The 17,393-nt window shown below is 40.3% G+C and overlaps 1 protein-coding gene across 1 annotated transcript; it reads right to left on the reverse strand.

Annotated features, from left to right (window-relative positions):
• Window positions 1-14,578: 14,578 nt before the first annotated feature.
• On the reverse strand, window positions 14,579-16,838 carry DIRAS3 (DIRAS family GTPase 3). The gene is made up of 2 exons (XM_066372195.1): window positions 16,700-16,838; window positions 14,579-15,949 (listed from the first exon to the last, which is right to left on the reverse strand). Exon 2 carries the CDS (start codon window positions 15,882-15,884, stop codon window positions 15,195-15,197), a length of 690 nt encoding a protein of 229 aa, XP_066228292.1. The 5' UTR covers window positions 15,885-15,949; window positions 16,700-16,838; the 3' UTR covers window positions 14,579-15,194.
• Between the last annotated feature and the right edge of the window lie 555 nt (window positions 16,839-17,393).

The raw sequence follows: 17,393 nt of genomic DNA on the forward strand, positions 1-17,393 counted from the left end.
AATTCTGTCATCTATCTCTTATCTCTCAGTCTACCTAGAGGATTTATGCCTAGAAAAATAACAGGAAATAAGTAGAATATAATAACAGTAATTACTTTGGAGTATTGGTCTCATGCTGTTTTTCATCTTGGCACTTTTCTATGTTTACCAAATTTCCTATAGTGAGGATGTGCTACTTTAAATGTGAAAGAAGTCATAAAAAATATCCAGATAGGCCCCAGATAATCAGGATTGTCTATGTTGAAGCTGAGGTGTCTGAAAAGTTAGTCCTGACATTTCTTTAAAAAATGTTTTTCAAGTCACTTTTCTTCCTGTCAGGCAATGAGCTCAATGATGTCAGCCTTTATTTCGAACCCCACAATAGGAACGATGATTTATCTAATTTCCGGTCCACTGCACAAACCTGGTTTAAGAAGGGACCATCCTGACCTGACCCATAATTCAAGTCAAATAACTTAAAATCCAGCGTACTTTGTTATCTGGTACATAAAGTGAAGTGGCTTATTCAAAGAGCCTCACCAAACCTCTTATGAAAGCGGAATCTTCACCCAGGAGACAGCTTCCGCCTTCCTCTCCCCTCACATATTATTCATCACAAAATCCTTCTAAGTTCCCTTTAACATTTTTCACCAGGATAAATGTAGTACACACTTCAGGGGTAGAATCACATACAATCATGTTTTTTGTCCCATGCTTAGCAAAGCATCTTGGCTATGTTATTTAAAAAGCTCCCATGCCACTCTTGGTTCCTTCATTCTGTGTTATTTTTCTTTATAACACTTATCACTGCCTAAAGTTACACTATATATTATTTATGCATTTGTTCACAGTCTCCTCCCCTTACTCTCCACCTCACTAGAATGAATGTTCCATGAGGACAAGAACCATTTGTTGCATTCATCTTTATATCCTCAGCACTGAAAATAGTCCCAGTACCTAGTAAGCCCTTAGTAAATATGTGACAGATGGGTGAATGGATAGATGGATAGATAAATGGATGGATGGATGGATGGATAAATGAATGGATTAATGGACATGAATAAATAGGGCTGGCTGGCTGGCTGGATATGAATATATAAGGATGAATGGATGGATGGATTAATGGATGGATAAATGCATGGATGAATGGATGGAGGGATGGATGGTTAAATAAATAGATAAATGAAGAGTCCAATATATGTTGGTTATTATTAACTTCACATTTTTTTCAAATACTTCTCTTTGGATTAGGGAGTCCATTAGGTATCTCACTGGTACTCCAAGGTCTAGAATCTGTTTTCTTCTTCCACTCGTAGGACCTCCTATGACCTCTTCAAGCTCATGGTTCATCCTCATGTAACAGTCTCAGTCCTTTTGTGACACCATCGTCCCGCACTGTGTTCTGTGGAGGTTAGAAGGCTACTTGGGAACCTTTCTTCTGATTCTGTTCGGAAATTGCTACTAGGATATGATAGCTCAGGAAGCTTCTCTGCTTCAGACCGATTAAGCCAACTGCAAAGTGACAAGTTTCTCAGCAGCAACCGGGTTATTGCATTTCCAAGAATATATTTAGCTTTTATTTTTGAACTGCAAGAAAAAGTCAATTGATTATTCTGACTGAAGAATAAAATCTTACCTTCAGATTTGTTTGAATTGTGCTCTCCCATGAGAAAGTGAACTGAGAAGTAGGAACATAGGACTATGCTCTTGTTTTGATGATTAGGGTTTTGTTTTTTTAAATTATGTAATTCTAAGCTTGAATCTTGGTTCAGCTTGAATCTTACTAACCCAATGTCTATGGAAGATACTTAAGCTATCTAAACCTCAGTTTCCTATATAAAATGTAACTTCCTTCATTAACGCATATTTATTTAGTGTACCTATTAAATTCCATGTATTGTGCTAGACTTTAGGAATATACCAGTGATCAAAAGCCACACACAACCTTATGTTCATACTTTCAAAATTTATCTGGTAGAAAAACCATAAACACATAATAATGCAAAGAGGAAGGACAGAGTGTGATGAGAACTTACAATGGGGATATAACCCAGTCTGGACAATGAGGGCAGGTTTAACTGAGGCAGTAAGGATGAAACTGAGCTAGGCAAAGAAGAGATATTGGTGAATAGCCTGCAAGGAAAGAGGAAAAAGTTTGGGCCTTTATGGTTTAGGGCTATCGGTGAAGACTCTGCTTTCATAAGAGTTTTGGTGAGACTCTTGAAATAAGCCATGCCACTTTGGATACCAGGTGACAAAGTGCACAGATGTAGAGACAAGGCAATTCCCACTTCTGCATAAAACCCTTATATTCTCTAACATTGGGAACAGCATCACGTGAGTTGGCTTTGGACCTCATTTGGGGGATAGAGCTACTCTAGAAGAACATGGCAGATGCCAAGTGGGACAGTAGTTGGTTGACCAATTTGTGCATAGTTGTAACCCAAGGGGCCCTCAGAAATTCTTGATGAGAGTAGGGGTGGTGAGTTCTGTATTACAAGTGAGGGTGAAATAGGGTCTTTTATATAGAGACAATTAAAGGGGTAATCCATGTCTCTACTACAATCATAAACAGAAGCAAAAAACCTAGCAGTTTAACTGGTACAGTAAATCCTCACTTAATCTTGTCAAAAGGTACTTGGAACTGTGATGAAATGACATATCAAAAAGCCAATTTTACCGTAAGCTAATTGATATAAACAAGAGTCAAGTTCCTATGGCACTTCATCAACATTGTAACAAAATGATGTTGAACTAAACATTATTTGAGAGCCTGTTTTTTGGAAAATAAACTGGCCATCCGGATATGATTATGTTAACACTTCTGTACCATTAAAATAAAAGCCATTTACAAATATTAACTCATGTAGTTTGCATAACAACACTATAAGAGTATATTAGTTTTCTACTGCTGTCTAACAAATGATCACAAACTTAGCAGCTTACAATACACATTTATTTTTTAAAATTTTTTTAAATTAAAAATTTTAATTTATTGTATTAACATAGATTCAAGTGTCCCACTCAATATAACACCCTCCACCCCCAACAACATGTCCCCATTCCCCCCTCATTTCTCCCTCTCCCCATTACCCTTTACCCCTGGGATTTGCTGTCCTATTACACTGGGGAACAAAAGTTTTGTTGCATCCACAAAAACACTTGTTCTTACCTAATTCGAGTGTGCTGATCTCAAATCTGACATTAGTTTTTCTCTGTAAGTGATAGTTTTTTTGCAATTCAAGATTTTAGGTTTTCATCTTATTGTAAAATTTTCAACATTTAGTTTAACATAATAAAGTAGAATGTCTTCTTGGGCATCATCTTTGTGAAAATATAAAAACCAACGCATGCCATTAACTGTAACAAAAAAAAAACCCTAAAATTACATAAAAACTAGAGCATGCACCAAAAAACAGATTTTAGATTTAGAATCAGTGATGCAGAAATATATAGAAACAGTTCTAAAACCTCATGCAACAGAAAATGAAAAAAAATTGTTCCCCAGTGATCTGTATCTATGTGTTATGTATATATAATTTAGCTATTCCCTTCACCTTTTGTGATTCTGTCCTCTTATCTTCTTCCCTCTGACAGTTGTCCCTCTGCTCCCCACCTCTGATCCCACCTCTGCCTCTATTCCATTCCTCAGTTCACAGTGTTCATTAGATTTCACATATAAATGAGATCAAATGATATTTGTCTTTCTCTGCTTCACTTATTGAACTTAGCATAATAATCTCCAGGTCCATCCATGCCGTCACAAAAGGTAAGATTTCCATTTTTCATGGCCGTGTAGTATTCCATTGTCTGTATGTACTATAGCCTTTTTATTCACTAGTCCACTAATAGACACTTGCCCTGTTTCCAGATGTTGGATATTATAAACAATGCTGCAATAAACATGGGGGGGGGTGCATATCTTCTTTTGAATTAGTGCTTTGGGATTCTTAGGATATATTCCTAAAACTGGGATAGCTGGGTTTAAAAGCAGTTTTATTTTTAATTTTTTGAGGAAATGCCATACTGTTTTCCACAGTGGCTGCACAAGTCTGCATTCCCACCAGCAGTGAAGGAGGGTTTTCTTTCTCCACACCGTTGCTCACACTTGTTGTATGTTGATTTGTTAATGAGTGCCATTCTGACAGGTGTGAGGTGCTATCTCATTGTGGTTTTAATCTGCATTCCTCTGATGATTAGTAATGTTGAACATTTTTTTCATATCCCTGTTGGCCATCTGTATGTCCTCTTTGGAGAATTGTCTATTCAGTTTCTTGACCATTTTTTAATTGGATTGTTTATCTTCCTGGTGTTGAGTTTTACAAGTTCTTTATAAATTTTGGTTATTAACCCCTTATCAGACAGACATATCAGCGAATGTGTTTTCCCATTGTGTGGGTTGTCTTTTTATTTTGTTATTGGTGTCTTTTGCTAAAAATGAAAAGCTTTTTAGTTTGATATAGTTTCATTTGTTTACTTTGTCCTTTATTTCACTTGCCTGTGGAGATATATCAGCAAAAATATTGCTATGAGAGATCTTAGAGAGTTTACTGCCTATGCTTTCTTCCAAGATATTTATTGTTTCACAACTTACTTTTTTAGTTTTTTGCATGAACCTGCCCAATTTTTCCAGCACCATTTATTAAAGAGACTGCTTTACTCCACTATATACTCTTGCCTCCTTTGTCAAATAAAAATTGGCCATGAAGGCATGAATTTATTTCTGGGTTCTCTGTTTTGTTCCATTGATCTATATGCCTGTTCTTATGCCAGTACCAAGCTGTTTGATTACAATGGCCTTGTAGTATAACTTGAGATCAGGAAATGTGATACCTCCCACTTTCTTCTTCATTTTCTTTTATTTATTTATCTTGTCTTATTTCTGTGTCTAGAACTTCCAAAACTATGATATGTTGAATAAGAGTGGTGAAAGGGGGCACCCCTGTCTTGTTCCTGATCTTAAGGGGATTGCTTTTAATTTTTGCCCATTGACTATAATGTTGACTGTCAGTTTGTCATATATGGCTTTTAATATGTTGAGGTATGTTCCCTGTATTCCCACTTTGCTCAGGGTTTTGTTCATAAATGGGTGTTAAATTTTATCAAATACTTTTTCTGCCTCTATTGATATAATCATGTGATTTTTATCCTTCCTTTTGTTTATGTGATGAATCCCATTTATTGATTTGCAAATATTGTACCAGAGTTACTGCCCCTAACTAAATCTCACCTGATCATAATGTATGATCTTTTTAATGTATTGCTGAATCGGTTTGCTAATATTTTGTTGAGAATTTTAGCATCTATGTTCATCAGGGATATTGTCCTATAGTTTTCTTTCTTTGTTGTGACTTTACCTGGTTTTAAATGAGGATTATGCTTGCCTCATAAGATGAGTGTGGAAATGTTCTCTTCTCTTGAATTTTTTGAAATAGCTTGAGAAGGATAGGTGTTAATTCTTCTTTGAATGTTTGGTAAAATTTGCCTGTGAAGCCATCTGGTCCAAGACTTGTGTTTGCTGGGAGTTTTTTGATAACTGTTTCAATTTCATTTGTTGTAATCAGTCTGCTTAGGTTTTCTGATTCTTCTAGATTGAGTTTTGGAACATTGTATGTTTCTAGGAATTTGTCCATTTCACCTAGGTTGTCCAACTTTTTGCCATATAGAACTTCATAGTATATTGTTACACTCCTTTGTATTTCTGTGATGTCAGTTGTTATTTCTACATTTTCATTTCTAATTTTATTTATTTAGGTCCTCCTTTTTTTTTCTTGATGTGTCTGGTTAAAGATTCATCAATCTTGTTTATTTTTTCAAAGAACCAGCTCTTGGTTTCGTTGATCTTTCATATATATCCTTTATGTCAGGGGTCTCAAACTCGCGGCCTGCGGGCCACATGCGGCCCACCCACCAATTTTGTGCAGCCCGCAGGCTGGCCCGCAGACTAATCCACGAAGTTTGATTAGTCTGCGGGCCACACAAAATTGGTGGGCGGGCCGCATGCGGCCTGCGGGCCGCGAGTGTGAGACCCCTGCTCTATGGCATTTATTTCCACTCTGATCTTTATAATTTCCTTTCTTCTACCTCTTCTAGGCTTTATTTGTTGTTCTTTTCTTAGTTCTTTTAGGTGCAGTGTTAGGTTGTTTATTTGAGCTTTTTCTTGCTTGAGGTATGCCTATAATGCTATGAACTTCCCTCTCAGGCTGCTTTCATTGTGTCCCATAGATTTTGGATTGTTATATATTTCTTTTCATTTGTTTCAAGGAAATTTTTTATTTCATCCTAAATCTCATTGTTAACCCATCTGTTACATAATAACATGTTATTTAACCTGCAAATGTTTGAGTGTTTTTCAGTTTTTCTATTGTAGTTGATTTCTAGTTTCATGCCATTGTGATCAGAGAAGATGCTCGATATGATTCTAATCTTCTTAAATTTTATTGAGACTTGTTTTATGTCCTAACATGTGGTCTATCCTTGAAAATGTACCATAGGCATTTGAAAAGAATGCATATTCTTCTGCTTTGGGGTGAATGTTCTGAAGATATCTATTAAATCTAGTTGATCTAATGTGTCATTTAAGGCTACTGTTTCCTAACTTAGCAGCTTACAATGACACATTTATAACCTGACAGTTCCTGTGAGTCAGAAGTCTAGGCACAGCCACAGTTGAGTCCTCTTCTCATAGTCTCACAAGCCTGTAATCAAGATGCGAGGTGGCCGCATTTTCATTTGGAGACTCATCTGGGGAACAGTCTGTTTCTGAGGTCATTCACGTTGTTGGCAGAATTTGTTTCCTTTTATCTGTATTACTGTGGGCTTCAGTTTTGCTGGCTGTTGGCTAGAGACCATCTTCCAGTCCTAGAGACCACCCACAGTTCCAAGGCTGCTTCCAGTTCCTTGCCACGTGGGATTCTCCAGCAGAGCTGCTTACTTTATCGAACGCACAAACAGCTCTAGCCCTAGTCTGTGTAGACAGAGTTTATATAGTGTAACATAATTACAAGAGTGAAATTCCATTAACTTTATCATATTGCATTGGTTAGAAACAAGTCCCAGTCCTCTCTCATTGACCCCACTCCAGAGAAGGATATTCTAAAAACCTGTGAACACTAGTAGGTGATAATCACTGGGGGTCACTTTAGGCATATGCACAATAACACCCTGAAGGAGAAACTATTATTATCTCCATTTTGCAAATGAGGAAACAGAAGGAATTGGCCATTTTCAACCTAATGAGCAAGCAGGCGAGCCTGACTTCAAATTCAGGAGGTCTGGCCCCAGAATCAGTGCTCTTGACCACGAGGTTCCATCACCACACTCCATTGAAGCGAGTCTAGTTTGGATTTTTCCTGTCATAAACTTCAGCAATTTCTTTACCCTGAATCATTGTTGTCTTCCATCTTCAAACAATAATCCTGATAATTTCTTATCTGTGTTATATTTGCAGCTTCAAACATATTTCATATAACCCAATGATGTGAGGAGGGAGGTTGTATCACCACTTTCCTGAGAGAGGACTGGGGTTTAGAGAAGATAAACCTCAGTGCAACCACGGAGTAGAAATGGGCTCAATCAAGAGCTTGTAGCCCTACTGTCCACCATGGTGCTCTTATAAACACTATCAGAACACTATGCTTTTTATTCTTCCAGATAATAATGAAGATATCACAGTATCTCTGACTGGTAAGGAATCTCCCATATTCTCCAGTCTGAGGTCTCCAACTGGTGGCTGGTAAGTCTGGCATAGTTAGACCCAAATAAAATTTTTTATAGTTAGTTGCCAATATTTAAAAATTGTTAGATTGCCCCCCATATAAATCAGAAAAAGAATTGTAACACTGGGTGCACATTTTCCAACAGAAGTTAGTAGAGGCAGCTCGCTATATAGATTGTGCATAATCTTCCCATATACCAGTATTTAGACTCACGACTCGCCTGCTGTGGACCTTGAGTTTGAGATCTTCTCATTTTAAACATGAAAAACACTGCACTTCTCAGAAGTTTCCAGAGTTTTCCAGCTAGTTAAGAATGACAGAGCAAATATCAAAGTTAGTACTTTAAAGAGTGCTCCTATCATCAGGATAGGAGGCATTTGCAATCAGGTGCGCATTTTCAAGCAATTCCAAACATGTGACAAACTGCCTTGTTTCTCAAATAGCTGGGCCTCGTAGCACTACTTAATTCACACTTAAATTATACTGGGAACAAATACATTTCACAATGTTCCGCTCCAGGTTGCAGAAAAAAACATACTAATAGAGGACTGCAATTACGAGTAATTTCTCGCTGAATCCTTTTTTTTCCCTCTCCCACTCTAAATTAATGACTACCTTCACAAAGAGGGCACATGAGCTTTTAGAGCAATAGGAGTAAACAGGAGGACATGCATTAACGTGGTAGGCTAGTTAACTCCCACGCCTGAGTTTAGGGCTTTTAGAAATGGAATTTTTAGATGTGCTTCTCCTGCAAATATCAGGGGAACATATAATCTCCCAGAATCCAGAGGCAGTAGGTGTTGGGTGGATTGGCATTTGTATTAGTCTTTGAGTAAATATCCAGGAGAAGTAAAGACAGAAGGAAGCATCAATCTAATTCAACCAAGGGACTGAGGACTGACTACTTGCCAGGCATCGTGAACATTGCTTTTGCAGGTGTTATTTTATTTCATTTGCACAACTCACAAGGTGGTGAGAAGTAAAAAAGCAAAGAAAGAAAGACATAGGACTAAAACCACATTTTTTGACTCTGGGGTTCATCTGGGTGACTAGTGGATGGGGTGCAGAGGGACCCTAATTTCAGTTATCTCAGCATGTGACCTTAAGGTACTGATTTAACCATCCTGAGTTTTATCTCTTCCTTATCTATTAAATGCCATATACTAGATGCACAATACATTTATAGTTCTCATGCAATTCCTCCCTGGGGTTACTTTAATATTGAATAAAATTGAAAAGGTATTGGGGTTGGGGTTAGACAATTTGGATTCTAGTCCCCACTCTGTCCTTTCCTGCTGAGACTCACAGAAATTACCTGGGTTTTTTCCTCAATAATTTGAAAAATAATGTATGTATATAGTAATATAATTCAAACTGTATTACAAGTATAAAATCTGCATAAAATGAAAAGCTGGTCTTCTCTCCCCACTAAACTGCCATTCCCCTCCTCAGAGCCAACAGCTATTAACAATTACTTGACTGTCCTTCTAGAAGTTTTCTATGATTCATATACATACCCTCAAATAGGTGTAAATTTAAAGTAAATCTTGGAGATACTGTGTGTTAATATACATTGGCCCATGTTGATAGTCATTTAAGTAATTTCTAGTCTTTTGTTAATAATAACAATCTCTGATATTTTTGGATTGCTTATCATGTGCCAGGAACTATTTTAAGTACTCCACGTGCATTAACCTTTTTAAATGCAGCCATCCTGGATAGAAGCTATTATTATCATCTCCATTTTACATTTAAGGAAAGCAATGCCCAGAGAACTTCAGTACTGGCCCCACAGACACACAGTAAGTGGCAGAGATGAGATGCACATAGTCTTTGTTCGTGTAGCGGTGCACATTTGTCAGAAATAGCTGACAAATAATGACTCTTAAAACAGCAGTCTAATCAAATTGCACTTTTGAAGAATCAATATGATAGCAGAGTGGAGAATGGGCCCATCTTAGAGCATCTGTCTCACTCTGCTGGGCTTTTTATTTTCTTCCCTGTCTGCCTTATTATATTGGGAGCTTCTTGAAGTACAGGTAGCATGGCACATGGCCAGCATATTGCTGACTCTTAAACACATTAGTGAATAATTACTGAAAAACAGGAAAACTTTCGATGGGGAGATATGTGCTATTTGGGCTGTGTTTTTAAAGAGTGAATAAAATTGTCATAGGCAGAAAGCAGAAGAAAAATTACCTGTATAAGGAAACAGCTAAAGAATAACTACATAGGATGTTTGGGGGAGAAGCAAATTGTCCAGGCTGGTTGGGGAAAGAAATTTGGAGGCAGAATATAGGGAATTCTAATGCTATTCTGAATCTGTGAGATTTCTTCTACACCACGTCTGTTAACCCAGAGGACAAAACAGATGAGCAGCAGTGAACGCACCCCCATATACCCACAGTACTGGAGTCAACTAGTTAAATTTATTCAATTTCATTTTATAAAATTGTATTTCTTTCCACATCAGGTTTTTTTCCTCCAGTTTTTCATTTTTCAGTGACAAACAAAAGGTAGGTTTGTCAGTATCAGTAGCCTGGGAAATCACCATATCAGTGCAGTGGGCATATTCTTAGTTTTCATTTATTTTAATCTTTACCAACTCCCTGAATTCATTGTCTGACATATTTATTTTTCCAAGCTCTGTGCCTGTGGACCCGAGTTTATAGATGTAGCTTATAGAGGCAATATTCAAATTCATTTATATGCAAACATATCTCTCAGTGGATTTTGTTACATTGCTGTTAATCTTGTATTCTGTGAAGTTACTTAGACATCTGACAACACATTATTTTAAATACATGCTGACATTTTTCAATGCTTGACTGTTGATCCTGGATAATATATTTAATCAAATTCAAATTAGAAGTTAGTTCCGACAGTCACTCTTAATATAGATCAACATTGCCTAATAGGAATATAATGTGAGCCACAAATATACTTTAGAATATTTTTGGTAGCCACATTTTAAAAGGTATAAAAAAACACAGATTATTTAATTTTTTTAATTTATATTTTATATAAATACATACAGTGGGTTAAATATATATATATATTTTTTATTCATCATATGATGTAATACATCTCACTTTGGAATAGCTGCATCAGCTCCCTGCCACACTTCTTCTGTCATACCCTGAAAGGGGACTGAGAGCATTAGCTCTCTGCTCAGCCCCACCGGCATCACCCTGCCTGTGGCGGGGGGGGGGGGGGGGGGGGCGGGGGGGATCTGCCACCCCAGGAGATTAGCTCCTGGTTCTGTCCTGTTTGTCCAGCATCAGGAGGGGACATCCAAACACCATCATCAGCTTCCACATGGCAGGGTATAGTGGGGTGGAAGACCAGCTAGCTCTGTGGGAGGAAGACGAGCAGGGGTTTTGCTGTTGGTGTTTGTCTGGAGTAGGGTGTATATCACTGAAAAGGTTTTCTGCTATTAAAGCACCCTTTCCTGGTTATTTAGCTAGGGAAAGGGTGATTTTTGAGCTTTTTTTTTTTTGGTCTGTGCCTGTTGACAGTTCTAATCTGGAGGTTTCTGAAATGCTCTGTCCAGGATGTGTGGGAGATGGTAAGGTAAGTCAGGGACATCATCGTCATGTCATTCCTCACATCTTGAGGTTCCTAGGCACTAGTTTTTTTCATCATTAGGTATTTTCCTTCCTTTATTCATTTGTTGTGTTAGGTACAGGGTTATTTTAGTTATAAGAAGGAATACCTGGGAGGAATGGGGCTACTCTAACTTGGCTGGAACCAGAAATCTAAGTACTAAATCTAAGCAACACTTTCAAATGCTCATCTTTTCTGTTTGTTGAATATTTTTTCTATGATAGCATACATAATTTTTCTTAAAACTCATTTTTCCCTCAGTATTTGTTACTACTCGTTATGAGTTTTTTCCTATCTTTTGATCACTTCTAAATGACCTTCAGAGTTTCCTCTGGATTAGTAGCTTTTTTAGTGCTTGAGCCCCACCCCCCGTGGACTCTGTTGTCTTTTTATCTTGCCTTGTTCTTTTCTCCCTCCCTATATACTGAAAACTCACAAATGTCAGTCTAGTTCCCATTGGAAACGTCCATCTGGCTATCCTGACAACTGGTACCCAAAAATGTAACTTACCATCCTCAAGTGCATTTGCAAATAGATGTTCCCCCAAATTAGCCCTTCTTTCCACCTTACTGGACTTGGTTAATGGCCCCCCTTAACCTACTCAGGAATCCCACTCAGAAAGTTTTCACTTCTGTTAGTTTCTTCCTTTCTGCCAAACTCCAATACACCACCAAGCTCTATCCTTTCTCCTGGCAAAATAGTTCTCAGATCCATTTCTTTGTTTGTTTGCTGTTGTTGTTTTTACAGAGACAGAGAGAGAGTCAGAGAGAGGGATAGATAGGGATAGACAGACAGGAATGGAGAGAGATGAGAAGCATCAATCATCAGTTTTTTGTTGCAACACCTTAGTTGTTCATTGATTGCTTTCTCATATGTGCCTTGACCGTGGGCCTTCAGCAGACCAAGTAACCCCTTGATTGAGCCAGCGACCTTGGGTCCAAGCTGGTGAGCTTTACTCAAACCAGATGAGCCCAGGCTCAAGCTGGTGACCTCAGGGTCTCGAATCTGCGTCCTCCACATCCCAGTCCAATGCTCCATCCACCGTGCCACCAACTGGTCAGGCAGATCCATTCCTTTGTTTCCAGACCTTTTGGCAATGCTAGAGCATTTACTCAAAATTGGTTTCCCTGACTATTCTAATAGTTTTCAATGATCTCTTTTCAATGCAAATATAATCAAATCTGCTTAAATCCTTTAGTAATTCCCCACTACCTCTACATGATAAATTCTTAACTCTAACTTTGCAGGGTCATTTTCCACAGTGTGCTCCATCCATTTTTGGATTCTTGCTGTGATCTCTTAGACTCCACACTTTGTCTAGACCTTTTCTCACACTGCTCTGTTTGCCTACAAATGTCATCCTCTCCTTCCCTCACCCACGCCAACTACAGCTAAACCCACTCCTACTAGGCATAAAAGATTCCAGTCGTGGAATCTTTTGGGGGAAATGTTCTCCAATGCAGTAGGTAAAGTTCTGGTCGTCCCTGTGTCTAAACACCATCTTCCCTAGCCCCACACATGTTGTGATTATTGATTTGCATCACACCAGTATAATATAGAAAACAGAAACACCAACTATTTGTCCTTTGACTTGTCATCTTGGAAAGAAAGTACACCATTGAGGCTGAGAACACAGACTCCGGAGCAGAACACCTGGATTCAAACACTGGCTCTGCCACCTAATGTTTTTGTGACCTTTATCAATGTTTCCATCTGCAAAATGAGCAAAACCGTACCTGCTTCATTGAATTGTGGTGAGGATTCAATATTATAGTGTAGGACATTAGCATGTAGAAAGATTTGATAAATATTTGCTCCAATGTCATATAGAAACACTGGCATGTGGATAGACTATATAAATATTTGATATAACCTTTAAATACTTTTTATTATGTACTACTTGAAACATGAAAAAGATGTCCTCACCTTTCTAAAGGGTAGTATTTGTCACTAGTAATCCCTTGTTCATCTGCAAGAATGAATGCAATACATTTTTCAAGGAGAATTTTCCTGAAAAATAGCCAAGATAGAGTCATTTTCTTGATAGGGTATTTTCTTTTAGAAATGGAATAACTCTACTAGAAACTTTAGCTAAGAACTACTTTTTAAAAATAGTTACAGAAAAAGCAATATGGTAGGACCATTTAGGTATTTTCTAGTGATTGAGAAAAATTGCTTTGAAAGTGAAAAAGGAAAATCTTAAATAATTGACTTTAAAATGAACCACTGGATGGATTTTCTAAGCTTAAAACTTTGTACTATTATAAAATAGATGTTTATGGTTCCTTCTCAACCGTGTATGTATTACCTAAAAATCAAGCTATATAAAACCATTTTTTCAAACAGATAAATTTTTCAATATTTGGGGGGAAAATGAACAAGAAAAATAGAGACAGAGTCATAAATGGACAGCAGGCTGACAGCTATTGGGATGGTGGGGGCTGGGTGAGGGGGTGGAAGAATTGAGCAAAAAAAGAAAAAGAAGAGAAGAAAAAGCTCATGGGATCATGTGGTGACTGCCTGGGGAAGAGGAGGAGGGGCGGTGGGTGAGGGCTAGAGGGGGGTAAAGGGTGATGGATGGAGAGTTCACTTGATTGGGGCGGGGAACACACAATACAGTGTGCAGGTGATGTGTTATAGGGTTGGGCACCTGAAACCTCTATGCTTTTGTTAATCAGTGTCACCCCAATAAACTAAAAAGAAGAATACAAAAAAAAAAAAATCAAGTTAGGAGGCTTCCCCCCCCCAATTGAAAAACCATTATAAAGGAGAATTAAAGATATGTAGTCCTTCACTCAAAAATTATGTTCAAATATAAAATATATTTTTAAAAACTTGCCTTAAGGGAGAGTTTCTCAAATTTCAAATCCCAGCAATTTCTCCCTTTACTTTCCATTCCCCAATATCCAGTTATTCTTGAGAGAAGACTTTTGAGGCATCTAAAGGCTGTGGCTTGCTTTCCACCACTACCTCCCAGACAGCAACAGAGTGATCCCCCTCTTCAAAGACCCCTGGGGCTCTTCTGGATGTCATTTCAGAAAAGATTATGGCTATGAGCCAGTCTGCATTGCAGTGATCCCTTATTACCCCCTCCCCGCATAAGCTAATTTCAAGAGGGCAGGAGCGTCCATGTGTGAAATTCTTTTTTTTTTTTTTCATGTGTGAAATTTTTATTAAAAACTTTTGCCGGATGTGGCTGAAATTTAAATGTCACTTGTAATTTTTTGTTGTTATTCAGTGGAAAAAAAAATGATCACAGCAGATTGCATGCAGAAAAGCTTTATTAAGTCACAGAACTGTTACACTTTTTCTTAAAACGACTACATGGCATATCCAAACCCTTTTAAATGACTCAGGAAACTGGCACATCTTTAGTAAGCAAGTTCCACTTTCACGATGTTCTCTGCCCGCATCCTCAATGTTCAGCTATAGAACATTTATTTACCTTGTTTAGTACATCTGTCTCATAGGCATACAGCAAAGCTTTGTTGCAAAAACACACTTCTTAACAATTAAGTACACAATGAAAAGGTCTGAATGAACAGTTACAGGACTTGAAATGTTTACAAATAATACATGATAACAGGGTTACAAGAAGGTAGCATCTTTCAGTTCATTTTGTTATTCCAGTCTCTTTTTCAAACGTCCATCTCTGAAGTCCATCAAGACTTATCCCCCCCCCCCCTCCAGTCTTTTCCAATACCAATGTTGTATCAATTTGAATTCTCTTGCTTGGGAAAAGAAAAATTATTAACTTACAAGGGACATTTATTGACATCTAGCAGTTACAACCCAAACCACAGCACATACACAAGTGACACATTAGAAGGGCATTGGTCCACGTTCTCTACACACTGCAGGAGAAGAAGGTCGCGCTCTGCGATCCAGGGTTCACATGATGATGACCTTGTTGAGCAGCTTCTCGGCGATCTTGGACATCTGGGATATCTTCTGGACAGGCTGGCGGAAGATGGAGGGCTTCTTCCCGGGGTTCAGCAGCAGGTGAAACAGCTCCTGCACGTTGACATCCGACTTGGCGGAGGTCTCCAGGAAGGCGCAATTCCACTCCATCGCGTAGGCAGCGCCATCCTTCGCGCTCAGCTCCCGGCGGCGGCTGTCATCGCATTTGTTGCCCACCAGCACGATCGGGTACTTGCGCAGGTTTCTACCTTTGATCTCGCGGATCAGCTCATAGAAGGGCTTCAGCTCCTCCAGGGTTTGCTTCTTGGTGACCGAGTAGACCAGGACAAAGGCGTGGCCCCTGGCAATGGCGAGGCGCTGCAAGCCGGGGTAGCGGTGACCGCCCGCGGTGTCGGTGATGTGCACGGTGGCGCCGCCGCGGTTGTTGACCGGCACCTGGTGGTAGGTATCTTCCACAGTCGGCGCATACTTCTCCTGAAAGTTGCCGCGCACAAACCTCTTCACCAGCGCGCTCTTGCCGACGCCGGCGGAGCCCAGTATCACCACGCAGAAATCTTTGTTTTTCTTCTGGGGCACCACGGTGCGGATGATCAGCAGGGTGGGCAGAGGCCGCAGCCGGTGCATCACCTTTTCCTTGACGCCGAAGCAGGAGTTGCCCATCTTCAGGACTCGGCACGAAGACGCGTGCACAACTTATCTGGCACTGAGCCCGCGGCAGGGAAAGGCTGGGGAGGAAGAAAGGGAGAGTGTGAGATGGGACTTGTAACCTGGTGTGTTGTCGCAGTATCTGCCTGGACAGCGTTTCCCTGGGGACGCTGGGGAGGCTCTCTCAGCTGGCTTCCCAGCCCCACGTCCTCTCTGCCTCACTGCCGCCCCAGACACCGACGGAAACCGGCTCGGCTGGGGAGGCTCGCTCGGCACTGCCAGCGAGGGTTCCTGACCAGGTGGCTACACACCCATTATTTTCTTTCACAACACACTACTCCTCTCTAACTGCAGAATGAGACGCTGTAAAAATAGACAGTTTGCCAATCCTTAACACATACAATCAGAACTAACCTTGCCCAACCTTCCCTTCCTGAATAAGACCTTGTTGCGCTCTTTCCTAGGGTATTAAAATTTGCCAAGCGATTCTGACACCTTTTGATCACCGCGGGCAAGGGTTCGCCGCTGCGGATGCCGCGGTCCGGGGTACCGTCACGGGGGCGGTGACTGGTACTCAGGAAACACACAGGAGTCCGGAACCTCTGTGTGTGGTGCCGACAGACACCCACAGCCGCAGCGACTGTCTCCGGGTCGCTACGGGAAGGTACTCGCTCTGCGGCAACGTGCCTGCTGGTTCCCACCCGCAACAACCCAGGCTGGTTCGCCCGCTACTCGTCTCTTGTTTGAGTGACCGCAAAAAGGTAGAAGATAGCTTTTTCCCTCTCTGCGAGGAGAGAACGAGTGTGCGAGCCAGCGAACTCCCTCCTTACCCAGACGGTGTTGGCGGTGTCTGTGCGCGGCTCCAATCTCGTACCTGAAGCGGCAGCCGGAGCGCAGCCAGGTACAGCCGGAACGCTGGGAGGTTCCGAGAAACGCTGCAACTGTTGGACGCAGACCCGGGCATTAAATCTAGGGGCGCAGGCTGGGAGACTCCACTTACACAGTATGCAGAGGGGGGACCGGCTTGGTAGGACTGGCCAAGCGCAGACGCATCCCCACGCGTCCTGCTGCCACCCGCCCGGCGTCCCCCACACCTGAGATGCTGGTACCCACGGCCCGGGGCTAGGTGGAGCGGGGGCGGGCGGAGGGAGATCATGGGTTTACAGACAGACCCCTGCGGATGTGGCCATACTAAGACATCTGTTTTAAGAGACAGCAGAACCTTCTCGCTGGTTGAATTTCCTGTGGTTTCGATAGGTTATATGTAAGAGGGTTGAGGGATACTATCTAAACCCAGCGACATTAAACAACTATCATAATCATCATTATTCTTTGTATCAATACAATGTCTCCTTTGATCATCGCAAAAACCGTTATTTAAAAAAAAAAAAAAAAAAAATCAGTGCATGAATGCACGCAGCCTCTAGGTGGCAAGAGTGGCCCCGGCAGACAGCCAGCAAGAAAATGTAGACCTCACGCCTAAAACTGCTAGCAACTGGATTTTGCCAAAAACCTGAATGAAGT

The sequence above is a fragment of the Saccopteryx leptura genome, chromosome 3 (assembly GCF_036850995.1).
Source record: "Saccopteryx leptura isolate mSacLep1 chromosome 3, mSacLep1_pri_phased_curated, whole genome shotgun sequence".
Classification (NCBI taxonomy): Eukaryota; Metazoa; Chordata; class Mammalia; order Chiroptera; family Emballonuridae; genus Saccopteryx; species Saccopteryx leptura.